Here is a 19,219-nt window from a genome sequence, read left to right on the forward strand (position 1 = left end):
GTGAAAGACGTCTTGAAAGGTTCCAAAATTGCATAGCCGCATCCAGGCGTGCCTACGTAAGGCTACCCCTGTCCCTCTTGGCTCTGCTCGCTCCATCGGCCGCATAAGAGAGGAGGCGCATGGAGGAGTTGGAAATAGAATTAAGGATAGCCAGCTGCGTGTTCATTTTCTCTTGGAAACCCGTAGCTGTAGGGTCCTTCAGCATTTCACTCGCTTCTTTGATCAAGTCTCTTTGAAGACGAGTGAAATGGCACAGGTAATTCAGCGAACGCATAGTAAATGTCGCTGAGGAGAACATCCGCTTCCCGTACCTATCCATGGACCTAGATTCCTTGTTAGGTGGATGGACAGGCACTGAAGGATCAGCCAGTTCCTTCTTTGTGGCGGCAGCTACCACCATAGCATCCACAGAGACTCCTTTTGATAAAAATTCCTTGTCTGATGGAGCTGTGATGAATTTGGAGGGTCTCCTGGGAGTGGGGTCCACTGAATCAGGAGCAGTCCATGCCTTTTTAGCAACCACCTGCATGAGGGGGGGGAAGGGGGACACCCAGGAGGTGGAAGGACGAGAGCCAAACGCCTCAAGATACACAGATTCGTCCTCCGAAGGGTTGAGGGCCGGCCAATTTCCCCTTTGTTTAAGGATCTCCAGAATGTCTGCAAATGAGACATCTTCAGAAGGGGAACGGGGGGAACCCTCAGAATCATCCAGATCTGTGTCCGACGTGATAGACTCAGGTGAGTCAATGTGCTTCCTCTTGCACTTCCTCTTCCGAGGGGGCTCTTCTGCCAAATCAGGAGAGGCCTCGGAAGAGGATGAAATCCCCAAAGGGAGCTCCTGAGGAGTTGGCTCTCTGCGGTCCAGGATGAGGGAGTGAGTCGACTTACCCTGAGGCACCATAGAGGGAGGGGCTGACTGAGCAGACTGTGGAGTAGAGCCAGGCTCTAACACACTCCGCATGACCTCGAAAGCACCCCTGTCAGGCAGAGCCAGAGGTCCCCGCTCAGAGGAGCTAAGGACCCCCCCTCGGCACCGACAGTGATGGCTCTGAGGCCGATGTCGGAGCCGAACTCACCAGCGCCGAAGCACCGAGAGGAGAGGGGGTCGGACAAGGGTCCGATGCCACTCACCCCTCGAGCCGACGAGGGAAGTCCGGCGCCGAGATTCCTCCATGGAAGAAACGGAGCGGCAGCGGGCGAAGACAGTTGTCTCGGCTCCGAGGTGACCACAGTCTCGGTTCTGACACGACCCGGCTCCGAACTCAAGAGAGTCGAAGGAGGAAAGAGTTGATGGCCCGGGGCAGGCACCGACTGATGAGTCGGGCTCTGAAGCATCTGGGCTAGTGCCTCAGACTTGAGTAGTCGACTCACCACCCTCTGAAGGTCATGATCGGACAGCCTCGATGACCTAGAGGAATGAGACCTTTGGCTCCGTTCAGACAGCAGGGGAGATCCTGGAGCCGAATGAACGGAGCCAAGAGAAGGTGACCTAGACCTCTTTCTGGTTGTCGGCTCCGAGGATCTTGTCGGAGCCGACACGGGTACCTCGATAACCTCGGCTCCGGCCGGAGCCGAGGAAGCCACAGAAAATGTGGACTGAGTCTTATCGGCTCCAGCCGGAGCCGATAAAGGCAAAGGTTGAACAACCTGAGGTCTCTGCTCAGAAGCCGGAGCCGAAGACCTCGATGCCTTGGAGGGCTTCCCTGTTGAGACAGACAGGGAATCCTCAGGCTTCAACAAGCCTCTCAATATAAGCTTGTTTTTTCTTTCCTGCAGGACCCTGGGGCTGAAGCCATGGCAGACAGCACAGGAGTCCTGCAGGTGCAAAGGCCCCAGACAATAGACACAAGAAGTGTGAGCGTCTGTCAGAGACATTTTCTGACAGCACGCATCACACTTCTTGAATCCGGAGACCTTTGCTTCTTTAGACAGCCTAACTGGTGAACACAAACACACACTCAAACACCAGTTATACCCTGTCAAAATTACAAACTTTTAGAAAAAAATACTAAAATAAGGTACAACAAAACAGTAGTACACTACACAAACACTCCCTAGGGAAGGGAAGGCCTAAGGCCAAAGGGAAGAACTAAAAGTTCTTTTAAGAAGAAACGGGAAAAAATTAGGTTCGGGGATAGAGTTCAATGAACTACACTAATTCAAGATTAATTAAACTAAAAAAGGGGAAAAAAGAGTAACTTTTTATAGAAAAAGCTAAAACTCACCAGGAACCGGTAGAAAAACCAACCTCGAAGCTGTAGCGGCAAACGAGATCTGAGGTAACTATCGCCTAGCATTGTGGGATATAAGGGGAGCCTCGAGCCGGTGGAACCAACTCTCGAGCTTTAGAGTGGCCGAGTCGGAGCCGAGGTCGGCTCCGAACCCATCCAGCAAGAATGAAGGCGAGATAGACAACTTATCTCGTATCTTTATACCCAAGAAATCTACTGCACTAACATCCTTTAGGATCTGTTCATCCAATAAAAAACAAAGTATCCCACACAAAACTGACGAAAAACTAAAGTAGCATTCAGAGTTAAATGAAACTAGGGTCCCTCTGAAACATCTAAACTCTGCCATAATCTTTCAATTCTACATGCCCTCCTCAGACATCAAAACAAGATGCTTATTATTATCAATCATTGCTCAAAAACTAATCTACATGGCAGAAGGTACTCCACTCTGGAATACTACAATTCTACTCTAATACTAGAGGGTCACTAACTTAAGTTACCATATTCACCAGTGCTAGTCACTACATCTCCAAAGTCTGGAATTATATTCCTCATCCTATTACCAACCTTCAAAACTCAACTTACACAGTGCTGAAAATTACAGTCTGTGCTTGTTTCAACTCCAAGTCCCATCTATAATCACTTGCTATCAATTTCTACATCTACCACTCAAAATTTTACTTTGTCCCCTTCCCCATCCTACCCGTATACCCCCCACTACTCAAACCTTCACTCACTACCCCTTAACTTCAAACAAACCAGAATCAAACACCTTAAACTCTGCTTGTATACATCCTTTTCTCAATTCCATCTAAATATCCTTACCAACTATTTACATCCTTAAATTCCTTAAATTCCTAGTGCTCAAAAATGTATTTCCAAGCAGTCTTTGTACCTCATTTAAACTACTATAAATGATCAAGGTGGTTGGAGACAGGGTTTGATGCTCACCTCAATGCAAGATTGGTCAGGATTAAATTAGTCTGAAAGGGCAGCTACCTTACTACTTTTATTACTTTAGGGGAACTGCAAGTGTTCATAAACTGTTTGCCCTGTATTGACAGACATGTGCAAAGTTGTGTGGAGCCTTCCTCCCCAGACCTGCACTAAAAATGACACCTTACCCAGTTGGACTGCCCCAGTCAACAAAGATTTGTTCAACACTTTGCTGCACTGTAAATAAAGACCATGGATGAGTAGCTTGAGTGGTGGAGGAACCTATGGGTTAAAGCTGACAGGGGAGGAGGTGCCCACTCAGAGAAGTGTTGCCCCAGTCTATTCATTGCCACAGTCCCAGACAGACTAGGCAGCATTACAAACCATAAACTGGTGTTTATGCAACTAAGCTGCTTCATTAGTAGCACTCAAGACCATGGGAACATGCACCTGCATCAGCTGGGGAATGCAGTGCTGTTATAATGCAAGGCATCTGTCCCACATCTGGAACAGTTGGGCTTAAATATGACTTCACTACCAAGATGCCACCAAGGGCACAATCCACTTAAATGTCTGCATGGCAAGCTTCATTGGCCAGATGTTTGCTGAATACTCAGGACAGGAAAGTCATGTGCATGGCTCACTGGGAAAGGCATGATTAGCAGGCAAATCAGAAAAAAATACCAAAAGTTAAGAGGTTAGGGTAAGCAAAGATGCATCAGTAGGGACATTTCAAAGCACCGAGTCAGAAGCATTAAGCCTCCTGTAGGGATCTGTACACAAATACAGAAAACTGGAAACAATTCAGACCTAAACATGATTTTCCTCACTGGTGCCGTGAAGCAGTAAAGAACCATAGACTATACCCGCTAAATGAATCAGTTGTCAGCTACAGCAAACTGGTACTGTACTCACTTTTCATACAGCTTCTCAAATTCTTCTCCCCATACTTCTTCCAGGCCAGGGCATTCGTGTGGGCACATCAAGGACCAATCCTAGAAGAAAAAAACTTTAGTAAGACACTGAAGTGTGTGCTTATTTTCAGCTTTTACTGATATTAAGAAATGTGTACACTACCTAGCTCACCATTTTGCTAAATTGGTAGATGAGTAGAACAGAAGATAAATGATTTACCCATGCGAACATAAGTTGACTTATTGGAGGGCACTTCAGTACTTCCCATTTACAGTGGAAGTACAGTATACTGTAAAATCTCTACTAAAAAGGAGACCAACTTTGCCAGTGCAAGAAAATGCATTTAAGCATGCAGAATACCAACATTGTCCTGCAGTATGCAACAAGGACACAGAACTATTGACAAATTTGATACTTTAACCTCTAGTTACTTCAGCTAACTGTATTGTGGTCCTTTGTGCCACAAGGCCACCATGCAAGGGATACTGATACATTAGTCCAGCATGAGTTAAGACTGCCCTGGAAATGAATCATTTCTACCCAGCATTTCTAGCATTTGTCAGGAAGCCTCCCAGAAACAAGTTCAACTTCCCCTGAATGTAAAACTACTTCGGGCCTCCCCACTGAAAGACCAAACATAAGCTGCCCTGAAAAGCTTACCATCCCCCCAAAATACTCCACCCGTTTCCACCAGTTTCCACTTACTATTCATTTAGCTTCATCCCATTAATGGGCATACAGTTGCCATTTGCCTGGGGCTCTCCTGAAATAGGACAGGTCTCACTTTAAAGCTGTACAGTCATTAGGCCTGGAAGTTAGCTGCATCAGCAGCTTCGATAAGCTCAGAGCCTCAAAGCTGAATGTAGTCCTACATTTTAACCAATTCTGGCTAGCCATGTCTGAAATAAACTAGCAATTTAAACATCTCAACTACCAGCCTAATTTACCTGGCTAGTTTGAGAAGCACTAATAGGCCAATAGTAAACATGCTCAATGCAGAAAGAAATGGATGAAAATGTATTCTGTTGAAGCAAGAGGTTTTCAATAAATAACTATTGTATGAACCCAGCTGCAAGTACAGGCAAGATCACTGCTACAGTGCCAATCAGAAAGCTAAGATCACAGTAAAAGGAATGTTCAGAGCTAGGGAGGAATATGGGTTCTCAATCTAGGAAACTGGTTGGGTAGCACCCCCCCCAGAGTCGTCCTGCCACTTCATCTCCATGACCGTAATGGAAAATGCAACCTAGACTTGACATTGTTTTTGACACTTGCCTATACTCTGCATGAAAGCTGGTCGCATGTCTCCCATCTTAGCCATGGATGTTGCATACAAGTGCAACAACTTCTCATCTTGGAGTTGAAAAAAACATGCAACTCCAGAAGTCAACTGGCTGGATGTCAGTAAAGAGCTCTGCATATTGAATTTTAACCAGGAAGTTTCATACTACAGAAATTGTGTCAAATCTGCCTAGAGAGCTAGATTTAGTACTGTTCACATCTTTAGGAAGTGCTTCATGGCAGCCTTACACCTAGAGCAATAAAATCATGCAAGCCAGGTAGACATGCTGTGGCATCCAAAAATGGGAGTTTCCCCAAGCACTAAAACTGACCCCTTTTTTGGTCGTTGAATTCTGGCAACTCTGGATTTCATGTAGGCTGCATCCCAAGAAATGCAATACAGTACCCTCGCTGGAATCACAAGGTCTGGTAATTTTGTCCCATGTCCCAGGTAACAGTCAAGTAACAGTTTTAACACTTTCCTACTGTAAACATGAAAGACCTAGAATAAGAAGTTATGTTCTTACCATAACGTTCCAGGTTAGTTTTCTTCTCGCCTTCTTTCTTGCTGGATGGGTTCGGAGCCGATCTTCGGCTCAGACTGCCTATACTATAGCTAGAGCATCTTTTTTACCGGCTCGAGCCAGCCCTATAACCCACAATACCATGCGCCAACTCCCCAGATCTCGTTTGGAAGCTAAGACATAGTATAAATATATTATAATCCTCATTTGCAAGTACAGACTCCCTGCTAGTAACACTAAAGATACGGTTTCCCGTAACATGTTATCTCTCCAGAAATGGAAGGACTCAGACCTCAAGTCTATCCATGCTAGGGGGCAGGAGGGACACAAGAAAGAAGACGAGAAGACAACCAACATGGAACGTTATGGTAAGAACATAACTTAATGTTAAGTTGTCATTCTCGCCTTCATTCTTGCTGGATGGGACAGCGTCCCTAGCACCTTAGTCCTGGGTGGCTCAATGGAACAGACTCCCGAGTACAGTGGAACCAAAGTCAGCTCGATTTCTGGAGGCTATATCAAGTTTGTAATGGGCAATAAAGGTATGTTGGGAAGCCCATGTAGCTGCTGCACATATGGCATCTAATGGTAACCTTACTTGAAAGGCAGTTGATGTTGATAGTGCCCTGGTTGAATGAGCCTTAGGCCTAGACGGAAGTTGCCTGTGTCTCAACTCAAAGGTAATAAATAGATGTCAACCATCTGGAAAGAGTAACCTTTGATACTGGAAACCCTTTCTTTCCTGCAGCATAAGAAAGAGCTGGTCTGAGTTGTTTTGTCCCGTCTAGATAATACTGTAGTTGGCGATGAACATCCAATGAATGTAATTTCTGTTCAGCCCTGTTGGAATAGTCTGGGAAGACAGGCAAGTCAATGGAGTGGTTTAGATTTGCTTCAGAGGACACTTTCGGTAGGAAGGATTTGTTCTGAGTTACCCTGTCTGTGAAAGACCAAATAAGGGGGGCAGGCAGACAGGGCTTGAAGTCCTGATACCCTTCTGGCAGATGTTATGGCTACTAAAAACAGTCTTCCAAGAAAGAAGACTGAGGGAGCAAGAGGCTGCAGGTTCAAAAGGAGGCAGAATCAGAGGTTAGAACTAAATTCAAATCCCATTGTGGGGGCGGATCCTTAACTGGAGGTCTAAGCAAAAAGATGCCCTTGAGAAAGGCTTTACAGAGTTTGTGGGACATACTTGCTTCTGAGAGCCCCACATAAATTAGCAATGGCCGCTAATTGTACCCCAATAGTGGCTGACGATAACTGAATGAAAGAGTTCCGCCAGAAAGTCTAGAACCTTATGAATGGGTGCATGGAAAGGATCTAAGGACCTAGCTTGTGCCCATAGCGAAAAATGCTTCCATTTACTCGCATACGTCTTCCTAGTACTGGACTTATGGGAAGCCAGAATGATATCACGAACAGGAGGAGAAATAAGGGGAAGCCTGGCTATGGCTGGAAGTGGAGCAACCAAGCTATGAGGTTGAGGGAATGAAGAGACTGATGCAGCTTGCCCGTGAGATGGGTGAGATCCGGAAGGGGTTCCAGATGCCAAAGCTGTTCCAGTAGGTAACAGTGCAGGAACGGAAACCATACATGTAGAGGCCAAAACGGGGCAATGAGGATCATTTTGGATCTCAGTGCAGTTGCTTTCTGAATTAATTGTGGAATCAATGGTAAGGGAGGAAAGGCATATAGAAGACCCCGGGGCCAATCGTGAACAAGAGCGTCTCTGGGGGGTTGGCCTGGTAGAGGAAAGTGTGAAGAAGTCGAGGCACTTGCTGTTTTGAGGAGTTGCGAAAAGATCGCAGCAAGGCTGGCCCTACTTCTGAAATATTCTGTCTGCTACCGCTTGATATATAGAGACCACTCGTGAGGCATGAGGATAGTTCTGCTCAATCTGTCCACTATGACGTTGGACTTCCCGGGGATGTGCGTTGCCATCAGAAACCGTTGAGAGGAAATCACCCATTGCCAAAGTGAGTGCTTCTCGACATAGGGGGTAGGACTTTGTTCCGCCCTGCTTGTTTATGTACCACACCACAGACACTGTCCGTTTTAATTGCTATAGTCCCTGTGGGAAGAGAGCTCTGAAGGGCTTGCAACGTTAAAAGCACCACCCTCGTCTCCAGGACATTTATGTGCAGGTGGCGTTCTAATTGTTGCCATGTGCCCTGGACTGTCCTGCCCTGATAATGCCCCCCCCCACCCGATCAGGGAGGCATCCGTTGTCACTGTGGCAACTGGAGGGGGAGAACAAAGGGTCTTGCCCTGAAAAAGTTGAGGGGAAACCATCCACCAGGAGAGAGGATTCTTGCATGATGGGGTTATCAAGATGTTGTGAGTCATTGGGAGCTGTTGAAAGGACCACTGAGAAAACAGCATCCACTGGAGGAGCCTCATGTGGAAGCGGGCTAATGGGAGTAGAAGAATTGCCGCTGCCATGAGGCCCAACGCTTTCAATACTAGCTTGACTTGAACTCTGTTGGGCTGAAACAGGGACTGAACATTCTGCCTTATGTCTGTCACTCTCTGAGGTGGTAATGTTGCAAACATTTCTGTGGTGTTTAATACGGTGCCTATAAAGTTTATACATTGACAAGGCGACAAGGAGGATTTTGCAAAATTTATAGAAATACCTAGATTGTTGCAAAGTTGAATAGTGTAATCCCTGGCCATTATAAGATGCTGCTTGGTGGTAGCAGAAATGAGCCAGTCTAGATATGGAAACACCTGGAATCCTTTGTCTCAGGTGAGCCATGACCACTGCCAAGCATTTGGTGAACACCCGGGGGGCTGTGGTGAGACCAAAGGGCAGGGTTCTGAATTGATAATGACTGGCTCCCAGCCGGAAGCGGAGAAACCTCCTGGAGCGCCTGTGTATCTTTATATGATGGTACGCATCCTGGAGGTCTAATGAGCACATCCAGTTGTCTCTGCCCAAAAAAGGTAGAATGGACTGCAGTGTTACCATCCGAAATTTTGTCTTTTGTACAGAGTTGTTCAATCTGCTGAGGTCCAAAATGGGTCTCCAGTCTTTTTTTGGAACCAAAAAGAATCTGGGGTAGATACTAGCTGATCTGCTGGGACTGCCTTTTTTCTAACAGCTTTATTTCTAGCTGTGCCTGACCCCTTTGTGCAGGTGGTATGTCTGGTAGGGGTCTTGGCGGTTGTACCGGAGGTGGGAGAGGGATTGCCAGGCTTCTAGGTACAGAGATAATCTTCCCCCGACTGCCTCTGAAGGCAAACAGTTGGGCAGCTTCTCAGGGATGCTGGAAGGGTTGGTCAGGGAAAGGTTCCCTGGAACGCTGATTCTGTGGACCCCCTCTGCCCCTGGGGCGGCGTCTGTTATTCCCCCCCCACTGCCTCTGGGGGGAAATTCACCACGTGCGGCAGGCACGACTCCCTGTGGTTTGCGGAACCACATCTTTCCACCCCTCTGTCCCTTAGGATAAGGTCTAGGTGTGGAAAAATGGACTCCCACGGCAGAGAGTCTTACCATCTTGCTCGCATCTGGTGAGGGTATTCTTCACCTGAGGTCCAAACAATTCTGTACCATCAAAGGGAGTGTTGGTGAAGATGCCTTGAAGGGATCGGCAAAGTTAGTCGCATCCAAGCGTGACGTCTCAATGCAACACCTGTGCCTGCGGCCCTACTCGCTCCATCGGCTGCGTAGGAGATAAGCCGTATGGAGGAGTTAACAATGGAGTTCAGGGTGGCCAGTTGGGAGTTCATCTTGTCCTGATACCCTGCAGCAGGATCCTGTACAGTTTCACCCAGTTCTTTGAGCAAGTCTCTGAAGGCGGGTGAAATGACAAATAGTTCAGCGATCGCATGGTAAAGGTCGCTGAAGCAAATGTCCACTTGCCGTACCTGTCCATGGTCCTGGACTCTGTTAGGAGGATGAACAGGTACAGAAGGATCAACCAATTCCTTCTTAGTGGCTAATGCTACCACCATAGCATCAACTGAAACACCTTTGGTGAGAAAGGATTTGTCCTCTGGTGCATCCTGAGGGCCTCCTAGGGGTAGGTTCCATTGAATCAGGAGCTGCCCATGCCTTTCTGGCCACTACCTCCATTAGTGGGTCGAAAGGGGGAGACATCCAGGAGGTGGAAGGGAGAGATCCAAAAGCGTCAAGGTAAACCGACTCGTCCTCTGAGGGTTTGAGAGTGGACCAATTTCCCCTCTGTTTTAGGATCTCTAGGATGTCTGAAGACATCCTCAGAGGGGGATCTCGGGGAACCCTCAGACTCATCCAAGTCAGTGTCCGTGACAGAGTCAGGGGAGTCTGTGATTCCTCTTGCACTTTCTTTTCCTAGGGGGTTCACCTGAAGCTTCAGGGGAGGCCTCGGAAGAGGAGACACCCAAAGTGGGCACCCTATGCTTTGGATCTCTGTCAGATGCAGGAGGATGGCCAAAGACCGTAACAGGCACTGTAGAGGGAGGAGCTGCAGAACTTAACCTTGGAGTGGACACTGGGTCCAGCACGCTCCTCATCACCTCGAAGGCTCCCCTATCAGGTACCAAGGGTAGTCCTGGCTCCGAAGAGACCCAAACCGCCCCCGGCACCGACAGAGAAGGCTCAGAGAATGATGTTGGGGCCGAAGCTCTGAGAGGGAGAGCGGGGTCAGACAAGGGTCCGATGCCACTCGCCCCCTCGGAGCCGACAATGGAGTCCCAGCGCCCGGACCTCTCTACGGACAGAACCAATGAAGAGGTCGGAGCCAACGACACCAGAGCCGAAGGTGGAAGTATCGGCTCAGATGTGGGCAAGGTTACGGTTCCGACAAACTTCGGCTCCGAACTCGAGGCGCGAATTGGAGGAGGAATCGATAGTGGTACCGAAGGAGCCACAGTCTGGTGAGATGGGCTCTGGAGCATTTGGGCTAGTGCCTGAGATTTTATGAGCCTACTGACCACCTTCTCAATGTCGTGGTCGGAGAGCCTGGATGACCTAGATGAGTGAGTCCTATGACTCAGCTCCGATAGGAGAGGGGATCTGAGCCGGACGGATTCTAGTGAGGGGGATCTAGAGCGCTTGCGTGCTGGGGGTCAGCTCCGAAGCTGGTTTCGGAGCAGATACAACTTTGCCTGCCTCAGATCCGATTGGAACCGATGTCAGAGCCATCTCAACACCAGCCCTAGACTCAGAAGCTGGAGCAGAGGGTTTGGCGATTTTTGAAGACTTCCGAGCCAGACTTGGACGGGGAGTCATCGGGCTTTAACAAGCCCCTTAAAGATGAGCTTATTATGCCGCTCCTGCATGACTAACTAAACCAGTGACAGGCGGAACAAGAGTCCTGCAGGTGTAAAAGGCCCTAAGCAATAGACAAAAGTGTGACAGTCTGTCAGACTGTTTCTGACAGCACGCGTCACACTTTTGAATCCCGAGACCTTAGTGTCTTTGGACATGGTCCTAACCACAGCAAACACAATCACAGTCAGTCCACACACACAACTTAAAACTAAAGTTAAGGGAACTGACTAAACCCACAGACACCAAGGGGTGGGGAAACTAAAGTAAAGCCCGTAGGCCCAAAGATAAAAATTAACTAGAGGGGAAAAGGGCTACAAAAGGGCTGTAATGAATAAATACAAATCAGTAGGGACCTAAAAAAAAGGATCCAACTGGAAAAACTACCCGAAAAACAGTTTTATAGAAAGAATTCTCTTTACTGACCTGAGCCGGTAAAAAAGCAACCTCGCAGCGAAGTGGCAAACGAGATCTGGGAAGTTAGCGCATGGTATTGTGGGTTATAGGGCTGCCTCGAGCTGGTAAAAATAGCTCTCAAGCTATTGTATAGGCAGAGTCTGAGCAGAGGATCGGCTCCGAACCCATCCAGCAAGAATGAAGGCGAGAACGACAACTTAACATTACCCTTTATTTTCAGGATACCAAAAGTACATAAAGATGTAGTGGACCTACCTTTAAGACAGATTGTTTCAGAAGGATACACAGAGCCACTAAGTTTTGTTGATTTCAAAGTAAAAAAATCAATGCATGAATAAATATTAAATTTGAAGAGATTCTTGGTTTTTTTTTTTTTTTTTTTTTTTTTTTTTTTTTAAATATCAAGTTGTGTATATGCGACCAAATAACCAAAAATATATACCAAATATACACCAAGAAGGACCATAAATCACTGCAAACACCTTCAAAAATCACTTAATAGATAAATAAAAATGAACCCCTGAGGGTTAACTTTTACACAGTTAAGCGCTTTCTAACTGCATACTTCATCAGAACAATGAAATTGGTGTTTCTCCCCCTATACATTTTCAAAAATGAAGATCCAATGGGAATGCTCAACCAGCTGACCTTCTCATGAATAAAACCTTATGAATATTAATTCTGCTCAGCCTACAGTTGTGCATTACATCCTGTTACCATACAGTTTCTAAATATACCTATGAAACAATCATGTGTATATGTATGTCACATTTTGGTATAAAGACTTGTACATTTTTAAATTTGTACGTATATGCACTTTAAAATGCAATATTGTACTTGTTATATAGAACATGAGAAAAAATACTCAATTGTGCTATATATATATATATATATATATATATATATATATATATATATATATATATATACACACACACACACACACATGGATCTATATCACTTCATCGACAAGTCATAAGATCGACATTGAATAACCAGACATGAAATCGACAACTGAGTTAATCAAAATCGCACATCACTGACATTCAGACCTTCGACAAAGAAGCAGTCACTAATTAAATGCTCTTAACCACCGCACAAAAGCCCTACACGTACTAAACCATGGTAGTTAGGGATAGGTAAATGCAAACTCTTGTTGCGGACATTCAATAAACATGTCCGGGTATTGAGAGGCAGTGTACCAGCTAAATAATCGCTTTAGAGTTTCCATTTACCTATCCCTAGCTACCATGGTTTAGTACGTGTAGGGCTTGTGTGTGGTGGTTAGGAGCATTTAATTAGTGACTGCTTCTTTGCCGAAGTTTATATATATATATATATATATATATATATATATATATATATATATATATATATATATATATATATATATATATATATACATATACATATATATATATATATATATATATACATACATATACACATATATATACACATATATATATACATATATATACATATATATATATATATATACATATATATACATATACATACATATACATATATATATACATATACATATACATATATATATACACTTAACTCAAAATTGCACTTATTTGGACATAAAGTAACATGTTAACTCCTTTCTTGTTGCACCAGCGCTTTATTCTATTCACTTTCTAATTTTCTATGCATACATATACCCTTCTGCAACATGTCATTCATAGCCTTGCATCCAAAATTGCTTTAATGGGAATATTGTCGTTCAACCCAGGTTCTTTGGGTGCATTTAGCCTGTGTTGCCAGTTTTTCATAGATTCTTACTAAGCTAACGGCCCTTGAGCCATTTTAAGCTTAGCCAATTATCCCTTGAGACTCAAACCCTGCACCTTGTGTTTGTAAGGCAAACACCTTAACCATTAGGCCACCCTCCCAACCCTCTTTCTGCTATTTTGACCTTAACAGGTCCTCCCCTTAAAGTCTACCTTTACCTGTTCTAAAATCCCAAATTAAACACGTGGCTTGCATAGTATCTACACAAAGCATTTTCATAATTTTTCCTTATGCAGTAGGTGATCATTTTTTTTTTTTTTTTTAAAGATCACACCTGACTTGTTTAAGGACATTGTTACTAGACAACATCCATCTATTTAGTGTCAAACCTCATGAAACTGGCCTACAATGGTTTGAAGCTCCACCCAAAGGATCAGTCACCCTGCTAAACAGGGGTCCAGGCAAGTAATCACTGTGGGAAGAAACAGTCAGGGAATTATGACTAGGCATGTATAGGCCCTTGGGCCAATAGCCTAGTACCAGCCTATGACCCTTTTGCTATGACAGGGTCCATGGAGTAATGACTTTCATGTCAGTGTTGAATTGGACTTTGTTCTCAAACTTTTGAAGGTGAATTTTCACCAAGTGAAGGGTGTGGCTATGGGGCATGTGCCCCCAACTTATGCCAACACTGAAATAAAGAACTTCTGTTCCCACACTGAAACAAGTTATGTACCATGCTGGTCCTTATACCAGAGACACCTAGATGACATTTGCCTATTTTAGGTAGACACCAAGGAGAAGTTAGAATTTATAGGCAACATTTAGAACAGACTTATGTACATTGACGTAGATCAGGTGGACTTGAATGTCACCATCCACAAGCTACAAAATGGTTGAAGTCCACAATTCATAGGAAAAAACCTTCAACTCTTTGCAAGTGTGCATCCAATGCACAAGAGGAACAGTTAAGGGACAAATGGTTACAGCCAGTAGAATGTGCTCATTATACAGCAATTTTGAAATGGAATCAGTTTGGTTAGAAAGTATGTTCCTCGAGCGGGGCTACCCAACCATAGTGTCTAAAGAGTGGTCTGGGAAATGTGCACCCATTTTGGGTATTAAAATGGCTGGGGTAGAGAACTGTTTTAATGTAGTTAACAATGAGAATGCCAATCCCTACCAGAGAGCCTTTGTCACCGAATATAATGGTGCTGCAAACCTAGTGTTTGGAGAATGGGATGAGTTTGTAAAGCTGACATATCAGCAGATTACATAAAACAGATTGTGTTTTGAAAAGGTCACCGAAACATTTTTGAAAAGTTATGTACTCCAAAACGTTCCATGTTGGTAGTCCATCTCGCCCTTCATTATTACATATGGGTTTGGATCCAATCCTCTGCTCCGACTGCAGATTTTCAAGCTCTAAGACTTCTGGTTGGCTCGTGGCTAAGCAGGTATCCCATGGTGCACCAGTACAGTGCCCAGATCTTGTTTGCTGCTCACTAACAATAGAAAGATAGAAACAGTTAACCAAACCAATCCTAAAGGGTCACCAACCAAGAAATTTATATTACCTCCAGATCTTCCAGGATATGGGCAGGAGGGAGGGTTGGTAAAAATAAAGGGTGAGATGGACTACCAACATGAAACGTTATGGTGAGTACATAACTTCTTTGTTAGTCCAATCTCACCTTCATTTTTACATACGGGACAGCATCCCTAGTGCCTTATTCTTGGGTGGCTCATTGGAAGATAAAGCACCATGGAGCCAAAGGATGCTCTACCCATAGAAGCCAAATCCAACTGGAGTAATAAAGGTGAGGAGTAGCCCATGTAGCTGCTGCACAGTACAGTTGTGTACACCTACCATAAATGTAGATGTTAGAGTGTCTTCACTGTTGCAGTCATAACTGTAGGGTGTTCCTGCCGGCAGGCAGCCCGAGGTCGGCCAGAATCCCAAAGTCTGGGTCCGGCGTCGGCTGTATAAGCTAGTATCCTGACGTCAGTACGCCTTGGTACATAGCCCTCAGCCGACGCCATCTTCTCCAGCCTTTCTTGCCCTAGATGTCAGAAGTCCCCAACAAATCAAAAATGAATCCAACAAGGAAACACAAATACACCACAAATAAGAGAAAAGAGGGATAGGAGGAGGAAACCCCGACTGCAACAGTGAAGACACTAACATCTACATTTATGGTAGGTGTACACAACTGTACTATGTTCTTCGTGTTTCACTGTTGCAGTCATAACTGTAGGGTGGAATCCCAAAGCAGTGTAGAGGGGAGGAGGCTTTAGATAGAAGGGGAGGCAAGAATACCCTGCAAGACAGCAGAGGCAAAGCCTGCCATAGACTTAGAAAACAAGGGGAGATTGTAGTGCTTGGAAAAAGTATGCACAGAACTCCAAGTGGCAGCTTCCAAGATATCCTTGGTAGGGACTCCTCTGAGGAAAGCTGTAGAAGTAGCAGCTGCTCTAGTAGAATGACTTCTAATGGTCCCTGGAAACTGTTTCCCATGATGAGTGTAACAAAATCTGATTCCATAATCAATCCATTTGGAAATAGTTTGTTTAGAAATAGGTTTTCCAAGAGAACTGGAGGCAAAGGAAACAATTGGTTAGACTTTCTGAAATCTTTAGTCTTGTCCAAGTAAAATCGTAACTGTGTGCACATCCAATGAATGCAGAATCCTTTCCCCTTTATTTTGAGGATTTGGAAAAAAGTAGGAAGGTGAATTGTCTGATTTAAAGCCACTTTCGAAATCACCTTAGGCATGAAAGTAGGATTGGTCCTCAAGGATACTCTGTCCTGATGGAAAATAAGGTATGGTTCCACAGCCATGAGAGCTTGCAACTCTTGAGACCCTTCTGGCAGAGGTCAATGCTAGCAAAAGAACAGTCTTCCAGGATAGAAACTTAATATCTGAAGATGCAGCAGGCTCAAAAGGAGGCAAAGTAAGTTTTTCTTAAACATAATTAAGATCCCAGGCAGGGACAAGAGGGGTCCTTGGAGGCCGCAAATTTTTAGCTCCTCTCAAGAACTGCTTCACCAAAGGATGTGAAAAAACAGGAGGATCAGAACTGTAATGCGCAGAGATAGCAGAAGCATGTATCTTAATGGAAGAAAAGGAAAGTCCTTTAGATAAAAGTTCCGAAAGGTAAAGCAAAATAGAGGAGAGATCAGGAACCTGAGGATCAGAGCCTCGGTCCTGCATCCAAGTAGAAAACCTCTTCCATTTAGAGGCATAGGATTTCCTAGTGCTAGGCCGTCTAGCTTCCAAAAGAACATCCAAAACTTGTTTGGGAAGACTAGAGGAAATCAAATTCCTTTGAAGAGCCAAGCTGCCAGGCAAAGGGTCTTGAGATTGGAATGTAGTAACTGACCCTGATGCTGGGACAGAAGCGAAGGGTTCAGTGGGAGAATCCAAGGAGGCCCCGAGAACAGGAGCTTTAAGGTTGGATACCAAAACTGTCGAGGCCAATTTGGAGCAATCAAGATGAGGAACTTGGGCTTGTCCTGTTTTATCTTCAGTAGTACCCGAGGCAGTAGAGGAAGAGGAGGGAAGGCATATGCTGAAAGGTTTCTCCAGCTGAAGGACAGGGCATCCACTCTCCATGCTGCTTTGTGGAAGGACCTGGTGCAAAAGCGAGGCAGCTGATGATTGAGATGGGATGCAAACAGATCTATCTGGGGACATCCCCAAACTGCAGTAATCCTGTTGAACAAGTTGGTGTCTAGCATCCATTCGTGAGGATCTGAAATGTTTCTGCTCAGGCTGTCTGCTAAGAGATTGTTTCCCTGGAATGAATTGAGCCTGGAGATGCAAATTCAAATTTAGAGCTGTGTCCCATAAACCCATAGCTAGTCTGCAAAGGGGGTATGAATGAGAACCCCCCTGCTTGTTGATGTACCACATGACCGTGGTGTTGTCTGTGCGAATTAGCAGAGGCCCTGGTTGTAAAAGGTTTTTGAAGGCTAAAAGGGCATTTTGAACTGCCAACATTTCCTTCAGATTGATGTGCCAGTGAAGATGGTCCTTTGTCCAGGTTCCCTGCTGGCAATTGTCTAGAAAGTGTGCTCCCCAAGCATAATCCGAGGCGTCCGTGGTTAGGATTTGAGTAGGTTGAGGGAGACGAAAAGGTTTTCCTTAGTTTAAAGTGCAAGCCATGGGCCACCAGAGGAACTCCTTCTGGAGGCAGGGGATCAGAGGAATCAAAATATCCAGATTGTGGTAATGCTGTGACCATACACTTTTCAGATACCATTGAAGCTTTCTCATGTGAAGCCTTGCGTTTGGAATCAACAGAATGCAGGAAGCCATGTAGCCCAGAGCCTGCAGGAATTTCCTTGCAGTGAGCTGAGATAGAGTTGCCAAGGTGTTGAAAGTAGAAGCCAGCTGAGTTTGTTTTTCTGGAGTGAGGTAGGCCCTTTGTAGGGTTGTATTTAAGAGGGCTCCCAAGAATACCATTTTTTGAGAAGGGATCAAATGTGACTTTATGTTCACTGAGAATCCCAGTAGTAGGAGAAGACGTTGAACAAAGTCCAGATGTTGAAGCAGAAGATCTTTGCTGTCTGCCTGGATAAGGCAGTAGTCCAAATATGGATAAATCTGAATCCCCTAAAGTCTGCAGTAAGCCACTACTGGTGCCAGGCACTTGACTCTGGGCGCAGTAGATAAACCAAAGGGCAGAACAGAGAATTGAAAGTGCCTCGAACCTGCCTTGAACCTGAGGAATTTCCTGCGTTCTTGTCTGATAGGGATATGCAAATATCCCTAAGTCCAATGTCACCATCCAGGCGTCCTGAGAGGGCATTGGAATTAGCTGTTGCAGAGTAAGCATCTTGAACTTTGGAATTTCCAAAAAGGTGTTTAACACAGAAAGGTCCAGAATAGGTCTCCATGAGTTTTGTTTTCTGGGAACCAGAAACAGCCTTGAATAAAACCCTTTTCCCATTTCCGAGAGTGGAACAGGCTCTATGGCTCTCATGGCCAGAAGAGCATCCACTTGAGTTAAGGCCTCTGACCATTGAAGTTGGCAGATCTGGCCAACCGCGAGTCCTTGGCAAAGTGTGAAAGTGGAACTTGTAACCTTTTAAAATCACGTCCAATACCCATCTGTCCTGGGTAATACGAGTCCAATTTCTGTAAAAAAGAGACAGTTTTCCTCCGAGAGGGGCGTCCAGGTGAAGGGGTCCTGAAGCCCAACCGAAAGAGTCATTGAGTTTGCTTGCCAGATTGGGATCTGTCTTCTCCCCTTCTAGGTGAAGAAGCAGTCCATTGTCTAGATCTGTAAGAGGTCTGTCCTTGACCACGACCTCTGGAGCATCTATATCTTCCCCTTTGAGGCCTGTCAGAGGTGGGAAAGGACCAATTTTTAGAGGGCCAATTCCTGGAAAATCTAGGAGGCTGAACTTGCAGGAAATCTTTTAGTCTGCATGGATTTTGCCTTTTCTTCCATCTTTTTAATAACTTCCTCAGCCTTAGAACCAAAAAGAACATCTTGTTGAACAGGGGCATCTAATAACTTAGCCTTAACCTGTTCAGGTAAACTTTGTTCACGAAGCCAGGCATGTCTCCTAATCACAGTACCAGAGGCAGCAGCCCTGCAAGAAGCATCCAAAGCATCAAAACCACAAAGTAAGCTATGCTTGTTAACCTGTTCAGTAGCATGCAAAACATCCTGAAGTTCCTTATCCTCTGCACAAGCAGGATGGGAAGCAAGCTTTTGCTTTAAAACAGACAAAAGAAATTGCTGATATTTAAACATATGAAACTGGCAATTTAAAGCCCTTACAGACAGGGTAGGGGAAGTATAAACCTTTTTACCCCACCTGTCTAAAGCACGAGAATCCTTCTCAGAGGGAATAGGATTTTTAGAAGTAGCAACCTTAGCAGCCTTAGAGCCCTGAGAAA

At 45.1% G+C, this 19,219-nt stretch overlaps 1 protein-coding gene across 1 annotated transcript in view; it reads right to left on the reverse strand.

Annotated features, from left to right (window-relative positions):
• RRM1 (ribonucleotide reductase catalytic subunit M1) overlaps positions 1 to 19,219 on the reverse strand; it is an 848,556-nt gene that overhangs the window by 546,310 nt on the left and 283,027 nt on the right. Inside the window, exon 11 of the mRNA XM_044073038.1 lies at positions 4,086 to 4,165. Within this exon, the coding sequence (XP_043928973.1) occupies positions 4,086 to 4,165 (80 nt within the window). The remainder of the gene's footprint in view (positions 1 to 4,085; positions 4,166 to 19,219) is intronic.

The sequence above is a fragment of the Protopterus annectens genome, chromosome 5.part1 (assembly GCF_019279795.1).
Source record: "Protopterus annectens isolate FY-2018-M chromosome 5.part1, PAN1.0, whole genome shotgun sequence".
NCBI lineage: Eukaryota > Metazoa > Chordata > Ceratodontiformes > Protopteridae > Protopterus > Protopterus annectens.